At 35.6% G+C, this 20,877-nt stretch overlaps 3 protein-coding genes and 1 long non-coding RNA gene across 5 annotated transcripts in view; 2 read left to right on the top strand and 2 right to left on the bottom strand.

Moving 5' to 3' along the window:
• Window positions 1-948: 948 nt before the first annotated feature.
• On the bottom strand, window positions 949-11,406 carry LOC135161003 (ribosomal protein S6 kinase beta-1-like). The gene is made up of 7 exons (XM_064118228.1): window positions 10,986-11,406; window positions 10,809-10,849; window positions 10,558-10,732; window positions 5,656-6,151; window positions 5,076-5,437; window positions 4,331-4,461; window positions 949-4,030 (listed from the first exon to the last, which is right to left on the bottom strand). Exons 1-7 carry the CDS (start codon window positions 11,070-11,072, stop codon window positions 3,973-3,975), a joined length of 1,350 nt encoding a protein of 449 aa, XP_063974298.1. The 5' UTR covers window positions 11,073-11,406; the 3' UTR covers window positions 949-3,972.
• A 4,557-nt stretch (window positions 11,407-15,963) lies between these two features.
• LOC135160898 (uncharacterized) lies at window positions 15,964-17,141 on the bottom strand. Its single transcript, XR_010298651.1, has 2 exons — window positions 16,770-17,141; window positions 15,964-16,364 (listed from the first exon to the last, which is right to left on the bottom strand). It is a non-coding gene; the product is annotated as an uncharacterized LOC135160898 (long non-coding RNA).
• A 36-nt stretch (window positions 17,142-17,177) lies between these two features.
• LOC135160896 (calcium release-activated calcium channel protein 1) overlaps window positions 17,178-20,877 on the top strand; it is a 36,386-nt gene continuing 32,686 nt past the window's right edge. Inside the window, exons 1-2 of one of the 2 annotated variants that reach the window (XM_064118014.1) lie at window positions 17,178-17,409; window positions 17,565-17,704. The gene's annotated coding sequence lies outside the window, so the exon portion shown is untranslated. The remainder of the gene's footprint in view (window positions 17,410-17,564; window positions 17,705-20,877) is intronic. The other variant, XM_064118013.1, reaches the window with a different exon arrangement.
• Window positions 18,340-20,785, top strand: LOC135160897 (thioredoxin domain-containing protein 17-like). The gene is made up of 3 exons (XM_064118019.1): window positions 18,340-18,927; window positions 20,062-20,143; window positions 20,540-20,785. The coding sequence occupies exons 1-3, from the start codon at window positions 18,786-18,788 to the stop codon at window positions 20,691-20,693; spliced, it is 378 nt and encodes a 125-aa protein (XP_063974089.1). The 5' UTR covers window positions 18,340-18,785; the 3' UTR covers window positions 20,694-20,785.

The raw sequence follows: 20,877 nt of genomic DNA, 5'->3' as shown, positions 1-20,877 counted from the left end.
AGTGTTCGCTGAGCACAGGGGGGTGAGGCCAGATTTCCTGAGTTATATAGCCAACATAACCTAAAAATCGATCGTTCAAGGGGTTAAAACAGTCTGGCCATAGAAAACGTCATATAGAAGGGTGAACTCATGCATCCGACTGACCTATATACCTATGGGTGAGGGGGCTCCGGGGGGCTCCGTTCGAACATGTACGGGGGGGCTCCGTTCGAACATGTACAGATGATGAACAGTAGAGAAAATTTTCAAACGTTGAGAGCCCCGGTGTGGAGGGATCCAACTGTCGGGACAAAAATGTGGCTGTACATGTGGACCCAGCGCCACATGTACAGCTTACCTTTTTGTCTCGACAGTTGGATCCCTTCTCTACTGTTCATCATTTGTACATTTGCAAAAGTACGAACGGAGCCCCCCCGTATATACCTTCCCTTGTGGTGGTGTGTTCAGCCAATTACATATTTTTAATTAATCAGCTGGTCAATAAAAAACATGTAATTGACTGATCATCGCCTCCCTCCTTCCCCCACCACCGCAAGGGCAGGTATATTAGGGCTACCCCCAGATACCGGAGCTCAGAATTGCAGACCATAGCCCTGCGGATGCATTTTGCAACGTTTGCGAAATGTTCATCCGGAAGCCAAAAAGAATGTCATTCATGACCGCGAAAGCCTCGACTACCCTAAAAAATGAAAGGCCCAATAATATGCGGCATAAGCTCAATTTCTTGCCATGTTTATGTTAATTAAATTGTCAATTGTACGGGAGAAAAAAATGATAGTTTGATTGAATAAAACAGTTTATCACGTTAGACATCGCATCGTATTTTATTTAAAATAATTCTGTCTACACTCACATGTGTTGGAGGAGATTGTGGCATTGTGAACATCAAAATAAATTTTCCATACTTTGTATAATTTAATTAATCGATAGATTTTTGTTTTTTTTGGATTCAATGATTCTCTTGGTAACTGTCAACAAAATAAATTACGGAACAATCGGGTGCTGGGCACAACACAATCTTCGGGTGACGAAACAGTTTTTATGTTCATTTTGTCAACGTTTTCAACGATTTTTTTTCTCATTTATTTCATCTATTTGTTCATAACTTTTTCTCTTCTAGAAGCTAAAAAATTGTTAATTATAATTGATAAATGGAAGCATATAAGTCACTTGTGTTTTATGAAACATTTCACTCAATTTAATTATTCAGAAAAAAATTGTTTAAAATTTTTCGCACTTTTACTTGAAAATTTGACCGGCATTTTCATTATCGAACATCTGAATGAATCAATTAGTACGTGACGAGCCAATTAGTTGTCAATAAATACTTTAATAATTAATTAGCTTATTAATTGATTAATTATTGAATATCAATTACTGTTTTTTCACTAAAAATAAATTAATAGTTTTCTCCACTGAATGCTATTACTCCTGCAATTTTTACCAATATTGATTTATTAAATTTTTGGATAGTTCAACTTTTGAAAAACTGTCAATGTGTCAAAAAATCTAAGGCAAAGTTTAACAATGCCTGAATTACTCGCCAATGTTTACTGTTGTTCACACAATCATAAACGCAGTTTGTTGATTCTAATAATTTTTTCATCGATTGTTATTGTTAATTATTTATGGCAATGTTCATTATCACGAATTTTCTCACATCAATGATTTGTAAAAAAAATTTATTAATTAACCAACATGATAATTACCAGGTTAAGTAATCTTAATGATTAAATGAGTGTTAATTCGATGGATTAGTTAGAGAAGCCTCAGGGGAAATTGTTTATTAATAATTTGTTTATTTTATCATCATCTTGTTCGTCTTTTTCGCATTTATCATTGTCATTCCTTCACTAAATTACGATCTAAAATGGTAATTACTGTTAACCCACCTCTTCTCTCTAATTTTTCCACAGATGAATTAGATGGAGATTGCCGCAGGCAATTGGTTGAACATTTTTACAATTGCAGTTCATTACTTGATGATGATATCCTCGAAAATTTCAGAGGTTCAGGTAAATGTTTAGAGGGAGACATGTGGAAGTGCATGAGACGAACATTTTTTTCTACAATTGATTGTTTGTTGAAATCCATTTTGTTGAAATGCGACTAATATGACGCTTTCAACAAGTTGTTCCAAACATGGAATTATCGACAATTTGCAATTGCAAATATCGTCACTCCTAATTGTGGTACATTGGTGTAGTACATTTTACCCTAATCGTCGCCTCGAGGTGAATATTTTTTTCTTACAGTATTTCTCTGTACCTCGATCATTTAAACAGATATACGCACTTGTTAAACAAACAAATTCATATTCAATTACATTCAATCTCTCATTGTCAATATGTTCACTTTAATGTGAAAGTACTCATCCTCGTCGGATCTACCACTTGGGGATGCACTCGGTTAGTGCTCCACGCGCTTTCTCATTTCAATAAATAATTATTGCAATCACTGCACATCTGATTTACCTTAAAATCCCCTTCCCTCCCACCAATGGCACCACTGGTGAAATAAATTCTCGAAAATTATCTCAAAATCTCCATCAAATCCATCCACGGAATAGTATTTATACACAATTTCACCTAAATACCGCAGATAGTAATGAAAAGAGCCATCAGTACGTAATTTGCACCTAAAAATAACGAAAAAAAATCCCAGAAAACCTCAAAAACCACAAAATAAATTTTTTTTATAAACCGCATAATCACTCCAATGGCTCTCGACAGATCCCCCAGCATTACTTCATTAAGCACAACATATTTTTCGTTACCAAAATGTGTGAATTAATTGTGGGTCCTCCCCCTTACGAAACAGAAAATATTCATTATCATTGAAATCTCGACATCTTATTAACTAATTTTAAATCGAATATCTGATAATAAGTTATTGATTTTTAATTATTCATTTATTCACACCATATTCTCATCTCCTAATTATTTACTTATCCAGCGCTTCAACGGAAGAAATTTCACAAATCAATAATCAATTGTTTATGTAATGAAAATGAAGTTGAAGCGAAAACAGAAATAAAAGCTAAAAATTGTAGTTTCCATTTCGATGATGTCATTTAAAAAAATGATCTTAAAATTATTCAAACACTGGATCAATTCGTTAATTATCAATTATTTGTTAATATTACATTTGAGAATATTTCATCTCAGTTACGAATTTTCAATTAAGGAAATGAATGATTTTTCATCAAATTCTTTCGCCACTTCGTTTGCAAAAATGAACAAAAGTCGGGTGATTTTCGTCATATGACGATTAATCCATGAACACTTGGGCAGTTATCGTGTTTAAGTGGTCGATTACATGTCAATTAATTCAATTATCAATGAATCAATTACGGATCAATCGAAATAGATGAAAAAAAATGCGGCAAAGTTGTTTTTTCCATCTGTTTAGATTGACAAATAATTTTTCTCGTTAATTCCACACTGTTTACTATTTATTATCATCACTATTTCTCATAAAAAATCCAATGATTGCGTTTAGGAACTCTTATTCATACGAAATCAGCCTTCAATATTTTCTCAATAAAATTTTCGTCAATTTTCTTCCATTTTTCGGAAAAATTATGTGTTTCCCGCAATCGATTGCGTAGAGGCTCGATCAATCGATGAACAACCGTTAATTAATGATAAAATTGCTTCAGTATAACCAGTAAAGAATTAAAAGAAAGAAAAAATTATTTATATGATAATAAATTTGCTAAGACCCAGATTCGTCGAGTACAATTCCACGTAAGATTCCTCCACCATTTTCTTTTTATTAAAAAAAATGTTTATATGTCAGCAATGGATATCCACTAAAATGGGCAATCAAAGGGATTTATTGAATTAATTAGTTTTATCCTTCCCTGAGATCGAAGGATCGTGGAACCTCGACTGATTCTATGGGAGAAAATTATAAAGAGTTCATGGTAATCTAGGGCTAATCAATTATTTCGTTAATTAGAGACAATTATTAACCTATTTCTATCATTTCGGCGTCTTCTATGCTGTTGTGGCCGACTCCGTTATGCCTGGAGAAGAGAAAAAGATGTGAATTAATTGGAGTGAAGCATTGAAGTCGATCAAATTTCAATTTTCCATTTTCCTAGATTTATATATCTTCAAATTATGTTTGTGACGACTAAAGAATAAATTTTAAAAATTCCAAGGAGCATTTGTGGTAGGAAATTCAACTCACTCCAAATATATCCTTTGAAATTCTAATTCAAAATGTCTCCCCCCCTCCCTAATTGCCTCATTATCAAAACGCAAAATCTCATTCTCCATAACTGTTTTATCATCCTATTTTAATGATTGGATCCTTTTTTTACCTGTGATGATGGTGAAAATGATTAGTTCGAGGTGAGAAGTTCTTCAGATGACTCCTACGAGGGCTCCTGGCATGTACCACACGAGGTTGATACATATCCTCTAGAATACTCGGTGCCACATAGGTAAATCCCTGTTAACAAATTCCCAGAAAATCAATTTTCAAGTTCTCTAGAGCGACGGTAAAACTCGACAAGTTGACATCTTCAATTTTTATTTTGGTAAATATATAAAAAATCACAAGAAATATCATTTTCATGAAAATTTTTTAGCAGAAAAATAATTTGTGCCATTCAGTGAGGACATTTGTTTTGTTTTGTATAAAATAGAGATATATATGTTAAAATTAAAGTGAAAATAGAAGAGGTCTTTAAAAGAGGATGGGGAGGATGTAAAACAAAAGAAAAATTTGTAACATCAAAGAAATAAATAATAATAATAATAATAATAATAATAATAATAAAATAATAATATTAATTTGTGCCATTCTCATGTACCATAAAACTCTACCACTACATCTAGATATTTATTAAGCGTCAAGGCTAGACCTATGTTAATTAAACTCGTTTTGCCGCTTAATTACCGAATTCCTTAATGGATGTTCTTCCAAACTGATTCCATTATAATTAATTTGCCCAGTTACCAATAGTTAATTAATTAAATCAATGGAATCAGACATTATTCGGTCAATCAATATCTCTTCCCTTCTCCCAGTAATTATCGATAAAAATAAATTGATATAATTACCTGGAAAACTCGATTGGCACTCTCGCTGAGAGTGTACTCGGGGGGTGAATCGATAGGGGCAGAATTAGTGAATTTCTTGTCAAACTGTGAGACATCGTCATCACTGGTCAATTTGGGTCTGAAGGGGGGTTCAAGCTTCCTGGAGATAACATCATTCCAGTTAATATGCCTGAAAAACAGGTGATTCTTGACCTGTTCAGCGTCTGAGGATGCGGAACCCAGTCTCTGGGGAACTTGTCGCTTCAGGAGCTTCCTGATGAGGTCCCTTGCGTCGTGGGTGAGGTAAGGAGGTAAGATCAACTTGCCCTTGAGAATCTTCTCGATAGTCTTCCGTCGGTTTTCTGAGGTGAAGGGCGGTGAACCTGTTGACAGACCATTTTGTCATCAGACTAAGTAGGGGTGGATGAAGATGCAGAAGACCTTCGTTTACTTGTCCACGTGCTGTCTTGCCATTTCGATGAACTTGTCCAGTTCATTGAAATCGCAAGACAACACGTCGATGAACTTGTCCAGTTCATCGAAATGGCCCAGCGGAAAACGAAGAAACAAGTTCTTCCAAAGTTTATTTGACAAGACTCACCTGTCAGCATATCATACATGAGGGTCCCCAGGCTCCACCAGTCCACAGCTTTTCCATGTCCACTTCTCGTAAGTATCTCAGGCGCCATATACTCGATTGTTCCGCAGAAGGTGTGTGTGACCGAGCCCTCCTGGATGTGCTCCTTACAGAGGCCAAAGTCTGTCAGTTTGATGTGTCCCTCCGCGTCCAGGAGAATGTTCTCCGGTTTGAGATCCCTGTAGATGATACCTTGTTGATGGAGGTGCTGAAGGGCCAGGATTATCTCTGACACGTAGAAGCAGGCTGTCTCCTCGAGGAATATACCCTCGTCGTTGAGATGACGAAAAAGCTCACCTCCACACATGTACTCCAGGATAAGATAGAGTTTTCCCCCCGTCTGGAAGGCGTACATGAGGTCTACGATGAAGGGGTGCTTTACTGCCTCCAGAATATTTCTTTCTGCTTTTGTGTGCGCTGTGTCCTTTTGGTTGCGAATTATCGAGGCTTTCCGGAGCACCTGGACATAATGGAAGTTCATTATGATTTTTTTTTCGAGCTGGAAAGTGGATTAAGTCTAATTCATTTATACTGATGCAGTTGGAGTTCAATGGAATTGTTTTTAGTCATTCGGTTGACGGTTGTTGGAGTTTCTGGGGACAAGGAGAAACAATGAGGATGAGATGGTGACAGATTGGGACCTGTGGGGTGCGGTAGACTAATTACGAAGCTTTTTGCCTCCGGGGGTTCGTGAGACTGATGCTATGTTCCAATAGCTTCCAAAAAACAACTTTCATGGAAAAATTTCGACGAAAAAAAATCGAATAAACCACAATTTCGAATATAAACAATTATTACTTCCCCATCATACCGTATTCCACATGAATCATATAGATAAATGCGGAAATCTCTTGAAGGAAGGTACCGAATTAAAATTCATTAATGTATGCAAAAGCTAAACAAAGAGTGAGGAAAAATTATTGCACTCAAAATGAGGTATGAAGGTAGTGGGAATTCGTTGGCGTTGATAATTCGTCGCAATGACAATCCTCCATGTCAGAAAGATTTATAAGTAAAAGTGACTTTCATGTGTTCAGATTATTTTATAAAAAATCATTTTCACTGATCACTAAACACAGAAATAAAAAATATGTAGAAAGCAACTAATTATTTTGTCGCAAGTTATTTTTGGTCGAAGTTATTTAAACACAAGTAATTTTCACCACAAGTTATTAAGATAAAAACTATTTGTGTAAAAAATGTTGTAACTTGCTCTCCATTAAAAACGTCTGACCTATGACTTCACAACTGAAAAGTTCATGTACAAAGCATTGTGGCGTCCAAATGAAGATGTTTTTCCAGTCAGTCAGAACGTCTTAATTTTTTTGTAGTAGATAATCAAGAAATTACAATTTAATAATTTTTTTTCAATGAAAAAAAAACCGTACATGTTGATCTGAAGGATAGTGGGAAGTTGAGGGGTGAAATGGATTTGAAATCAAGGGTAGAAGGTAAAGTATTTCGTGGTTATTTCATAGAGGGAGTCGCACCCTATCGAACGACCATTATCGCTAGAAAATTTGCTCATAAATATACAATTGAATGGAATGCCCGAACATTCGCACAAAAACTCTGAGAAAAAGTTGACACGAACTTCCTGGTTCTCTTCATATTTATGATTTTTTTTATCTCGCTGCTTTTGTAATTACTTGGTATTTCGCGACGACATTCTGTCGAATAATGAGTCTCATCGAGACGAACATCCATGTAATATGTCACGATGGTTTTTATGAATCATTAATGTATTAAAATTGATTCCGTTTATTCCGCAGATGCATGAATAAGAACTGCGGAGTGTTTTTTTTGTCGTGATGATGCCCCGATTATCGGGGATAAGAAAATGCTTCTAAAAATCTTGATGCTCTTATTTCGCAAAAGATTTTATTCTCCTAAAAAGTATTTTCGAATTTTGATTAGGTTTAAAAAACAGTTTCCGAGAATTTCCTTCTTTCTTATAATAAAAAATAGAATTTTCTCTCATATTTTGTTCGTGAGTGCAATTTACAACAATATTTTTCCGTTAAACTTCTTCTCAAATTGCAAAAACGATTTTTTTTCATAATTTTGTATTTTGCATTACCTGGAAATGCTTTTTCGATTAGTTCAAACTTATCACAAAGAAGGTTGCATCTTCCTTAAAGGTAAAAAATACAATCTCGACTTATTAACAATTCAATAAGTCATTAGCATTTTAAAAAAGTCGCGAGAATTGAATTTTAACTCTGACAATGATAGATTTTCTTCATGATATCAACTGGATAATTATTTTTATCTACCTTCGTCGCGACTATTTGTAAAAAATTGTCCCTTGAACAATCCCCTTGAATATAAAAATCCCAAAATTCCCTTAGAAATCGTTATTTTTATTTTTTCTGAATCTGCATGAAAGGAGTTTCATGAAATTTTCAGTTATCTCGATGAATGATTTTATGACAAAATTAAAGCTCATATAAAATCGAAAGCCAAATTAAATTTAAATTAAATTTTGCGACTGTTTTCAAATTTATCATTGAGAAACAAATTTATCTCCTTCTTTATTATTCCCACATAAAATGCTGGGAGATTTATCTATTGAGTTCAATCCAATCTCACCTCATTAACAAGTCATTAACATTGAAGAGAAAATATAAAAAAATTCCAGAATTGAAACATTCTCTCTATTATTTTGTCTACAAGATCCTTCTAGGGATAAAAACCTTGGAAACCGTAACTTTCATCGTCTTCTCAATTTTCCCTTTGTTTCAGTTCTCATTTTTCTCGATTAATCATTTTAGAAGAAAATTAAATTTCTCATCAGAGAATGAGGGGCACAGATTGTATCCACATTTCGAAATTTATCATTCAGAAGCAATTTATCACAAAAAAATGGTTTTCACTCGAAGTGCTGGGAAATTTATCAATTAAGCTCAATATAAATTCATCTCATTACCGAGTCAACAAGTCATTAACATACAAAAAAATTCCAAGAAATGAATCCTCTGTACGACAATAAAAAAATTTCCTTTCATCATCTTGTCTCGCTTATAAATCATTAATTATCTCAGAACGAGTGATTTAGCAACGAAATTCCTTCCTGAAAGACTCCTGAACATAAAAACCTCAAAATCGTTTCAAAATATACCAGAATGATTTTTAAAAACTTCGACCCCCTCCATAAAAGTGCCTTCAGTGATCAAACTAATTACATTTGATTACTAGATAAATCAACAGATACCGGAAGTCAATGAACATTTGGTTGTGCCACAAATAAAAAAACATAATTGTATTAGTTGAAAGGAACTAGAATGCTAGAGATGTTTTATTTCTCTCAATCAAATGCATCTAAAGACAAGATAATTTATGTTCATTACAAAGCTGCCTCGAATTACGGTCCATTGAAAATTAGAAATCAAGTGACGATCGGTTCAAATCGATTTTTTCCAATTCAATTCAATCCAATTTTTTCTGTCAATGGATACGACCTCTAAAATAGTATATTTTCAGTTTAACCGTGAAAAACAGATAACCCTCCCCCACGTGCAACATTGACATCCGAGTGGAAGGCAAAGATAACGAGCACGTGGGGGAAGGTGATACGTTTCCCACAGTGAAGCTTGAACAATTTTCTTCCATAAATAAACTCTGGAAAATGTAATAAATTTAAAAATACTGACATCTGGCAGATGACATTCTACAAAATTAAAAAATTAAAGTTCAAATCACGTCGCCGAAATAAGCGGAAAGTTACTTTTGCATTGCATATTGTTGTTATTGTTGCAAATAACTACTTATTTATCGTATTCAAACTATTTGAATGAGATTTCCTTTCAGCTGATTCTTCCAGATTTTTAATTTACTTCAACTTCATCTTTGCTATAATTATTTCTTTCTTCATTCTATAGAGTCAATTATCATTTTTACAGGTCCATAATCCCCTCATGTCTCTGATAAAATGTTGACGGAAGAATTATATTTACATTCATATGAATGCATTTAAAATATCACATCTAAAACACCTGAAAAAGTCCTCTTGCATGGCATATAGTCTAGTTATTTTTGCTAAGAAGTTAGCAATACGCTGCCAAACTGTTCTTTTATAAATAATTTTTTTCACGTATAATTCACTGATTATTTACTCATTACGACGTCATCGTCAATCAAGATACATCCCCCTAATAGCCCTGCTGTTATAGCGCTTTTAGTAATATTTTCCCTTAAACGAAGCAGGATTTTGGTCCAACTAATTTTTCTACTTTCAACTTTAGATTCTATAATTATCGTTGTTCTTAGTAAAGTTATTTTATTACAGACCATCGTGTGTCTTTTTTACGACGCTTTATGACGTTATCTCTCCTCGCAATCCTTTAATAATATATGAATAGAAAAATTCTATTCTTATAAACTCGAACGTATTTGAAATGCCACATGCAAAAGAAAACTAAAGTTATTTTTAAAAAGATGACAAATTAGAAATTTTCAATAATAATTTAAAATATCAAACCGATCAATATAGCGATCGATTATTGCAATCATTTTTCAACCTCGACTCGATAACATTAGAACGAACATTTTTAGCAAAAGTGAATATTTTCCTCATTAATGAATGGATTTTTAACCAATGGCAATTGATGGAGGTGCATCATTATGAAAATTTAAGTGTGAATTTGAGGTTAAAATTCCGAGAGCCGTTTAATGAGCCCTGAAGATAACCTTGTGGGCGACATATTTCTTCAAATTTGAAAATGAATTTGGCCTCATCTGTGTCACGTCACTAAATCAACAGACATCGATGGCTTTATCTATTTGATCGTTCACTTCACAGGCTGTCTCATATCAATAACGAGCTTCCCACCTACTCATCAGTCCCTTAATCTCCAATAAACTCACCTTCATTGCGAAAATAGTTCCAGCATCGTTACCAGTGACCTTTCTCACCTGGAAAACCTTTCCATATCCACCCTTACCAATGACTTTGCACAATTCAAAGTCCTCGGGACCAGCACGTTCCCTTCCACGGTTGACATTTTGTTCAGAAATGGCAACAGTTTCACACCCATCAGCCCTTGATCAACGAAAAAAAAAATCATCAAAACTTCGAGAAAAAATGTCCGAAAAGCTTTAAAATGATCTCTACTCACTCGATTATTTTGTTCACATTTGGATTGGAGTCGTACTCTCCCTGAAAATAACCAAAAGTCAACTCCAATTTCCAAATTTCTCCTTCAATTGAAACATCAACACATGCAGAATTATAATTAAAATACAAATTCAAAGTCCTTAGCATCCAGGAAGGAAATTTTAAAAAATGATCTCACCTCTCCAATCTCAATGACATCATCATCAGACTCCTCTCGTACCACAGTATCACAATCATGAAGTTCGAAGGGAAAAAGTTCAGCCATGATAACCGATAGGGCAATAAAATTATTCCAAAAATGTATTCCACCCCTTCTCAAGATAATTCCCTAATGCTGAAACCTCGTGCCACTCCAGACGAGACTGGACGACACCTCAAGCCCCCACTGACCTCCAGAATCCCTATTCGAGCCCTCTACACTCATAAATTACCCTCCATTTGTCGCCCAGCGGTGGTAAAAAAATGGTATAAATGTCGTAGTAATTTACACGTTTATGGAATTGAAAAAATTAGTGGATAATTCACTGTTGTATATTGAATCCTAACAAAACCAGCTGGGTCTCTTTCAACACCTCCGCCACATTATCGCCCCCACTTGTCTCGAGTTTCGCCCCTGGGGAAGGGGAAGAATGAAATTGGAGGGGAGTGCCATTGGTGGTCGGATCGCCGCCAACCATCAACGAGCCAATCAGGGAAGATTACGGTCGCTGGGGGAATCGGGAGTCCATCGGGGAGAATCGGGCGACTCCGGGGTTGAGGTGGGGGCGCACTTCTGGATAGAACCCGCGGGGTTTTTTGAAATGGAAAGAGTTATTTGCACTGAGATCAGATTTCTCGAGTTTGGACAGAGATTGTGGGGGACATTGCTGACGCTTATGGAGCGGGTTCAACCGCAGAATTACGTAGCGGTGGCGCAAGAATTACGTGGTGAAGGTGTCTGTCGGTACGGCATTACCATGGAGCACGTGGCATTCAATTTGTGAAGCAATTTGGTATTTTTCCTGCTACGGAAAAAAAGGGAAAAGGGGCATTGTTGTTGTTGAGACAAAAATGTGGCTGTACCTGTGGACCCAGCGCCATATGTACAGCTTAGCTTTTTGTCTCGACAGTTGAATTCCTGCACACCGGTGCTCTCAACGTTTGAAAATTCTCTGTACAGTTGATCATTTGTACAGTTGAGAAAGTACAAACGGAGTCCTCCCCCCAAAGTGGTCGGATTCTCAGTTCCTTCGTGCAAAGAGAATATCTTAGTCTTTTCTTCATCTATGGCACAAGATTGTAAGAAGCGGATGGGTCTAAAATAGGTACAGCCGCAAAGAATGGTACAGGAAGTGGCGGCCATTTTCCCCAGAAGTTTCGGGGGTAGGGCCATCTAGAATCACTGTAGGGAACTGAAAAAGAGAATTTCTTTACCTGTTGTGAAAATTACCGATCGGAGAAAAGAATGCGAATGTCCTCTATCATAATTTTATTGTAACACATAATTTTTATGTTTTATAGATGGCGATAGTAATCCAATAATCATCTTTCAACGTTCTGTCAAGGGATGCTCAACCTAAAATACTAACGAGAATGTGCATGGAAGCTATATGCCCCGTTTTTTTCAAATAATTAATTAATTGTTAATGAATTAATTTATTGTATCGATGATCGTTATTCACTCTTTGAACTTAATCAGATATTTTTTTCGCAGTGCTCTATAATATTTCTTATTGTTACGGTTAATTATATATAATTGGACCAACCTAAATTACCGGTGATGGAATTTAAAATTTAACAAAATAATAAATAAATAGTTGTTCATTCGATTATATATAATTAACCGTAACAATAAGAAATATTATAGAGCACTGCGAAAAAAATATCTGATTAAGTTCAAAGAGTGAATAACGATCATCGATACAATAAATTAATTCATTAACAATTAATTAATTATTTGAAAAAAACGGGGCATATAGCTTCCATGCACATTCTCGTTAGTATTTTAGGTTGAGCATCCCTTGACAGAACGTTGAAAGATGATTATTGGATTACTATCGCCATCTATAAAACATAAAAATTTTGTGTTACAACAAAATTATGATAGAGGACATTCGCATTCCTTTCTCCGATCTGTAATTTTCACAACAGGTAAAGAAATTCTCTTTTTTAGTTCCCTACAGTGATTCTAGATAGCCCTACCCCCGAAACTTCTGGGGAAAATGGCCGCCACTTCCTGTACCATTCTTTGCGGCTGTACCTATTTTAGACCCATCCATTTTAGACCCATCCGTAAGAAGCGTAAAAATCCTTCTGGGACGATAATAGCACAATGCAATAATTGAGGGAATCCCCTTCCGCCAGTGAAACGCAATCGCTGGTACCGAACAAACAGTCTCAATTCAGACGACAGTCGTCAAAAAGCCAAGCGAGGAGAATAACCTTTCACGTCTTTCTTTCACTGTTAATAAAATTTCAAAGGCATTTCTTGCAGATTATCGCAGCTAAACTAAGCAATCAAGTAAGATTATTAACAGTTCTTTCGATATAATGCTTTTAATATTACTATATTATATTTTATATTATTATTAAATTTGGCATTCACTATTTGACGAATATTTTGTGTTCTTGATAAATTGTGCGCAATTTCAGCCAACGGCTATGCGAATTAAAACGCCATAAAAATTCTTAACAGTTCCACTTCCGTCGTTTTTTTTACAGCATTAGCTGAAAAACAAAATTATTCAATTTAATGTAAATATTATTTATTATCCATTTGACTAATTATTTTTGCATATCTTTGACCTGCCTCAATTTTTATTTTTCTTCGAAGACAAAACGAAGATTTTGTGTCTATTATGGAAATCGTAAATTTTTTAAGTGTTAAGTTTCAACCAATGACAATCCTGGATTATATTCTTCCAGGAGATGAGGTCATCCGCAAACGTCGCAACTCTTCTTATTTTCCTGATTGGTGTAAATCAGGTGTTGGCTGGACCCTTAGCCTACGGTATTTGTCAGACAGGGTGCAATGCAGTGGCTGTAGCCTGTTATGCCGGAGCAGGTGCAACGTTTGGTAAAGTGACGGCCGGTGCAGGGATCCCCGCTGCCATCGTCGCCTGTAATGCAGCACTGGGAGTTTGTATGGCAGCATGTATCGCTGCCGGCTTTGCGCCCACACCTTGAATTCATACGGCGAATGCTAAATAAATAAATGAATTTATGCAACAAATTGTATTTCATTCGTGGCTTATTGTAGCTTTTTATTGCTTGAGAGAGATTTTTGTATGTGTTAGAGAAACAAATAAAATCACACATGTATGTAATTGGCCGGAATATTATTATCAAGGTGTTCAGTTTTTTTTGTTGTAGTTCATAGCAAATCGTTTGTAAATGATGGATAGGATGTCCTTAACATTCAAGAGTAAGTATTTTCATAATAATAATGCGAATTCCCGTATTAGTTGTTGGGGAAAAGTTTCAACGATTTCTTAAACTCGTGGCCCATCAAGTTTAGTGGGAAGCCCTGAGTTTACTTTCAACAAAGGAAAGTTTGGTGAGAAAAACGTCGATCTGGGGAAATGGGGGGGGGGGCTCCGTTCGTACTTGTCCACAGGGTTGGGTAAATCGGTGGGATCTAGGGTTTTTTTACTTTATACGTATAATACACATAAATTATGTAAAAAACGTATAAAATGCATTTTACGGTCTATTACATTCGCCCGGATTTCGAATGCACGTATTTTACGTAAAATACGTTAAAAAAGTATAAAATGTAAAAATGTCCTGTAATAAACCGTAAAATGCATTTGCATTTTTGAATATTATAGATGGCACTATTTATCGGCCATTTTGATCCGCGAATTTTGAAAATGTTATAAAGAGCAAAATGATAAATCAACGCCATATGGAATTTTAGAAAGTCAGAAGGAATGCCAAAAAAACAACGGGACAATGAACAAGAGAGAAATAAATTTACGGGCGTGAGGAAAACCATTCCACAATAACATAGAATCAAGTGTCAAGTATTCGAGTTCTAATCCAAATTTATTACTCTCCCACACGCGCTGCAGAAAGGCAGTTCCTCGAAAACATAAAATATAAAGACAAAGTAAATTCAAAGTCACGGTCTGAAGTCATAAAACTCGAGTACTGTTTACTTCAAACATTTCTCAGTCCCATGTGTTTAACACATGTGAGCTTTCCTTTGTCCATTGTCCTGCTGAACAGAGAATCCTGGAATTCCCTGAGGAAAACTGTGACATCACGCGCTCTCCTTGTTTCCCTCTTTCTCATATGATTTAATATGCCCCTTTTCCTTGGGTCAGGGTTGCGTGCGCCACTTTTGGACTAGTGAGGGTTACTGGACCCAACCTTTAGAGTTTAAGACTAAGATAAGGCAGTTCTTTTACAAGCCTTCTGCTTGAAGCTTCTCTCCATTAATTTAATTAAAGTCTACGGATTATATATGATCCAGTGTGAAGTTCTTTTCCCCAAATTTGTTCATAATAAATAAACGTGTTAATGTGCTCTCTTAAAGCACTTGTGTTATTATTTATTATTGCATTATTCATTAATTCAATTGATCTCGACCTGAACCAATCATCTTCGGTGGAGTCCTCATCAGAGGTTTAGCGGCTCACGGATCCCGTTTTCAAAATCTGGCGCTCAATAATCCAAACAGCGCTAGTGTCCTGCTAGTAACTTGGGTAGGACGTAACAACCGATCTACCCAACCCTGCTGACAGAATAGACTAGTTGTCAGTAGGGTCCCTAGAAAGTTCGCCATTTTCCATCATTCATTAGAACATTCGAAGATTTATTGAGATTTTTAGAGATGAAAAGTCATCAAAAACTCATGTATTTTTAAACGATTCACATGGTCCTGAAATTCAACGTATTCGTGAGCTGTTTCATAAGGCGATTTCCCCAGATCTACGTTTTTCTCACCAAACTTTCCTTTGTTGAAAGTAAACTCAGGGCTTCCCACTAAACTTGATGGGCCACGAGTTTAAGAAATCGTTGAAACTTTTCCCCAACAACTAATACGGGAATTTTATTATTATGAAAATACTTACTCTTGAATGTTAAGGACATCCTATCCATCATTTACAAACGATTTGCTATGAACTACAACAAAAAAAAACTGAACACCTTGATAATAATATTCCGGCCAATTACATACATGTGTGATTTTATTTGTTTCTCTAACACATACAAAAATCTCTCTCAAGCAATAAAAAGCTGCAATGAGCCACGAATGAAATACAATTTGTTACATAAATTCATTTATTTATTTAGTATTCGCCGTATGAATTCAAGGTGTGGGCGCAAAGCCGGCAGCGATACATGCTGCCATACAAACTCCCAGTGCTGCATTACAGGCGACGATGGCAGCGGGGATCCCTGCACCGGCCGTCACTGTACCAAACGTTGCACCTGCTCCGGCATAACAGGCTACAGCCACTGCATTGCACCCTGTCTGACAAATACCGTAGGCTAAGGGTCCAGCCAACACCTGATTTACACCAATCAGGAAAATAAGAAGAGTTGCGACGTTTGCGGATGACCTCATCTCCTGGAAGAATATAATCCAGAATTGTCATTGGTTGCAACTTAACACTTAAAAAATTTACGATTTCCATAATATACGCAAAATCGTCGTTTTGTCTTCGAACAAAAATAAAAATTGAGGTAGGTTAAAGATATGCAAAAATAATTAGGCAAATGGATAATAAATAATATTTACTTTAGAAACTGAATAATTTTGTTTTTCAGCTAATGCTGTAAAAGAACGACGGAAGTGGAACTTTTAAGAATTTTTATGGCGATTTAATTCGCATAGCTGTTGACTGAAATTGTGCGCAATTTATCAAGGACATAAAATATTCGCTAAATTGTGAATCCCAAATTTAATAATAATGTAAAATATAATATAATAATATTAAAAGCACGATATCGAAAGAACTGTTAATAAACTTACTTGATTGCTTAGTTTAGCTGCGACAATTTACAAGAAATGTCTTTGAAACTTTATTGACACTCAAAGAAAGACGTGAAAGATTATTCTCCTCGCTTGGCTTTTTGACGACTGTCGTCTGAATTGAGACTGTTTGTTCGGTACCAGCGATTGCGTTTCACTGGCGGAAGGGGATTCCCTCAATTATTGCATTGTGCTATTATCGTCCCAGAAGGATTTTTACGTTTCCTACAATCTTGTGCCATATATGAAGGAAAAGACTAGTATATCCGCTTTGCACGAAGGAACTGAGAATCGGAACGACAAACGGAGCCCCCCCAACAACACACATGCAACTCAGAAGGTAAGTCAGACCTCTAACTTGTCGAGAGATTCCAGGAATTCAGAGCTGAGAGTGTAAATAAAAATACGTTTTTAGTGCTAGTCGTTGGTTTTGAAGGCTTCAAGGTTTTATAGGATTTTTTAAAAATCTTTGGTGCATCGTGAGAGCATCAGAAGGTTTTGTGGGCAATTCAAAGAGCTGAGAAATGTTCTAGTGGAAACACAAAATCAAGGAGATTGACAAGTGTTGTGACTGATTGGGTTCATAACCTGTGTTTTGAGAGAAGTGAAAGCTGGAGGGTTGACATTTCTGAAAATTGAGGTGAGTTTTTTTATTATTATTCCCGGGGGAAAAGGATTTTTTGCAAGTCAGCCGATGTGGGTCAGAAATTTCAGATCAAAATCCTTTGAATTTTCTCATTTCTTATTTAAAACATTTTCCTCTTTCTGTTTTATTTTGGAATTTTCTTGTCAAAGACTGTGCCTTGAGGGTGATTTTGACCCCACGATGGGAGATGAGTCTTGAGTGTTTTTGGAGGATTCTTGTGGTTAACGATTGTCACTATTGTTTCTGGGTGAAGAAACCACGAAGAGAAACTATTTTCGTCCACAATTGAGTGAGTCTAAAATATTTTTGGGGATTTTTGAGGCCGAGCAAATATTTTTGGATCTTGGGTTATGAATTTTAATGAGAAAACTTCTATCATCATTTACATTTTCTAAATATTTCAACGAATTATTGATATTTGGAAACCGTAGGTCTCGAAATCAGTAATGCAGTAAACCGAAATAAGTAATTTTTTACTATTGACGAGTTTTTGGTGGATATCTCAAAATCTAGGGCAGATAGGAAAATTTTTATCATAACATTTTTTGTGAAGCGAATTGAGTACTACAAGAAATGTCATTAGACGAATTCCGCTATCTTTCTTAGATTCAGAGATATTACTCAAGAACTCGACTCCAAGGTAAGTCAAATTATCTGCTGCTATCACTTCGCTATTGAAATAACAACAGTTTATCAATTCTTAAATAAATAGAATTTCCCAATAAAACCACAACTTCTAATGTTTGTCATTATTTAACAAATATCATGGGTCGCAAAACCCTTAATCACCTCCATGAAATTAAAGCAAAAAGACCTTCGTAAATAGCCCCTCAAATTAAATTCTACATTTAATCTAATTTATCACTCCCATCTTCTGCATTTACGGTTTCCTGAGGATCATGACCTCTCGCCACGTCAACAAATCCCTCATTCCCGGAATAAATGGACTCGTTCTCCGAACTTCAATTCCTAATCCTAAAAATACATCCAATAAGTCATCAAAACATCCGCAAAGTTGCGGAAATTTAGAGGACATTTCAGGTTCACGGACACCAATATCAATCCAGGGTTACATGTGCCTTCTCCCATTCTGCTTGAACACCAGAATTCACATGTTTATTAATAAAATCGTGATTCGTGTCAATGTGACGAGAAATGCGAGCAATCGAGTTCCGATGATTATTCTCGTTCACGTTATTTCCGGCTTCTGGTGATCGTAATGTGCTGCCCCCGTCCGCTTGTCTGTGCACCACATGTTGGTGATATGGCGATGTTTATCAAGTGGTTAAAGTCACTTGGGGGCGACGTACTCCATTATAAGCACTATTTTCCGCGATAAATCATAGGCTTCACAATATTTATCATTTAAAATGGTTGTGAAGCATCATGTTGAGGGTTACGAACCCTTCCTCGAGTTCATGGAGAACCTGAAGCCGCAGGGACCGGTGATTGTTCTCTACTCTGGCAGCAAATTGCTTAGTGGACAGAGTTGGTGTCCTGATTGTGTCGAAGGTAATTATGACCGAGATAGTTGTCATTTTAGTACATGTCCTATATTTATTTTGACCAATGAATTAAGAACAATTTTCCAACAATCTTTACTATAATAATAATAATGCGAGCCTTGTGCATGTGTACGATTAATAAGTGTAGAACTGGAAGCCAATTTTGTTATGGAATAATGATACCACAAAAAAATACTTTTATGACTGTTTTAAGGTACCACAGGGAACCAGAATTATGATATTATCCTTCTTTGTTATAGAATATTAACATGTTGTATGAAACTGGACAAATAGATTCTTCAAAAATCAACATTTCAGTGAATAAGAAATTTTGATTCGAGACGATCACATGATCATCGTATAATGATGGTCATTAGATCATGGATCATATATTCCTTATCGCAGTCAGAGATGATATTTTATATTTATATTATGAATTAGGTTTCACTGTTTCGATGAACTTAAAAGAAACGTTTAATTGCTTATGGGAATTACATTCTAATTTATATGAAGACTTTCGTTTTTTCCCTATATTAAAGGAGAACTCTTTTCAGAATTATTTACATTCTTGGGGAATTCATTTTAATTACAAAGGAACAAAAATCTTCGCATAATTCTATCTCTACCTAAATTAAAATTAATTCCCAATAAGCAATTAAAAGCTACTTTTAATTTAATCGAAAAAGTGGAAACGGATTCATTCAAGGAGAAGACCAGCTCCGATTTCAAAGGATGAGTCCTTTATACAAGTCACCATCACATTATAATAATGGATTTGAAATGATGAAGAGATGTGATGATAAATAGTTCTTTGAAATAGCCTCTAAACCCTTTAAAGAGAACGGTCTGACTGTTCTTACATTCAGAATCATCAGGTAAGTTAAATAAATATCTTGATATGACTTTAAAATTTTCATCTGGTTCAAGAGCACCGAGTGAGTAGAATTTGTTCAAAATCAGTGGCGTCTCATCAGGTGCAACTCAAGTGCATTTTCTTCCCTTAAATTATAAATTATAATCACATAATAAAGATCAACAATATCATCACTTGGTTTTTCTGACATGTTTATTCCATAACAAGATTGCGTTGCCCAAGTGAGGACGAATGATTCGATAATGATTTGTTTATTGTTCGTTTCAGCTGAACCGTTTATTGAGAAGGGACTCGAAGCTGCTCCTGATAATGCACATTTCATCCACGTTGAAGTGGGGGACAGAGCATTGTACGGAAACCAAGTAGAAATTTAACAGAATAATTATTTGTTCATGAAAATTACAAGAATTTAAGACTTTGAGTCCATTATATTTAGAATGTGAGGAAAATCGATTTTTTTGTATAGTGTGTTGCATGCTCTCGTAATCTTGTTATTTCTCATTTACGAAATACCTTCGAGTTCCCAAATATATCCAAAATCTTCTAAAGTCTCAAACGTTATTCCCATCTCCATCAACGAACAAACTTTCCGTGCAGAGGTGTCGAAGGGGTGACTTTTCAGTTATTTGTCGCGTCGTTTACTGTCGTTTCATTCAGAAAGTCCCATACAAGTAACGAAAAGTCACTACATTAGTCCCAAAATATGTCTTTCACGGCAGGATAATAAAAATAATCTTTTTTATAGCTGGAAGGACCTCAAATGCCCATTTCGCTCAAATCCAAAAACCAAATTGAATGTGCTGCCGACACTGTCGTTATGGGGCACGCAAAAACGCCTGCAAGGTGATGAGTGTCTCGATGTGGGTCTTATCGAAATGCTCCTCGAGGAAGACGATTAGATTATGATAAGATGATTTGTAATGCTGATGTACATTTCCTACTCATTTTCTATCACGTGTGGAGAATTAAATTGTGGTAAAACAGGAAAGAAGTTTTATTATTCTTCGGCCTTGACTTGAGATCTGAATTTTCTGAATTCTTGAAACGACTCTTTCTGAAATAAATTTTTTAATTTTAATGAAT

Source organism: Diachasmimorpha longicaudata, chromosome 3 (assembly GCF_034640455.1).
Source record: "Diachasmimorpha longicaudata isolate KC_UGA_2023 chromosome 3, iyDiaLong2, whole genome shotgun sequence".
Classification (NCBI taxonomy): domain Eukaryota; kingdom Metazoa; phylum Arthropoda; class Insecta; order Hymenoptera; family Braconidae; genus Diachasmimorpha; species Diachasmimorpha longicaudata.
This window is presented reverse-complemented; position numbering and strand designations above follow the sequence as displayed.

What these genes read in the sequence shown, in the direction of transcription:
- LOC135161003 (XM_064118228.1), bottom strand. Translation starts at nt 11,072, where the DNA reads ATGGCTGAACTTTTTCCCTTCGAACTTCATGATTGTGATACTGTGGTA. An exon ending in AATGTGAACAAAATAATCGA is followed by an intron (nt 10,733 to 10,808) that starts GTGAGTAGAGAT and finishes TCGTTGATCAAG; the next exon opens with GGCTGATGGGTGTGAAACTG. An exon ending in CATTTTCACCATCATCACAG is followed by an intron (nt 4,031 to 4,330) that starts GTAAAAAAAGGA and finishes TCTCTTCTCCAG; the next exon opens with GCATAACGGAGTCGGCCACA.
- LOC135160897 (XM_064118019.1), top strand. Translation starts at nt 18,786, where the DNA reads ATGGTTGTGAAGCATCATGTTGAGGGTTACGAACCCTTCCTCGAGTTC. An exon ending in GTGTCCTGATTGTGTCGAAG is followed by an intron (nt 18,928 to 20,061) that starts GTAATTATGACC and finishes TGTTCGTTTCAG; the next exon opens with CTGAACCGTTTATTGAGAAG. An exon ending in GAAGTGGGGGACAGAGCATT is followed by an intron (nt 20,144 to 20,539) that starts GTACGGAAACCA and finishes TCTTTTTTATAG; the next exon opens with CTGGAAGGACCTCAAATGCC.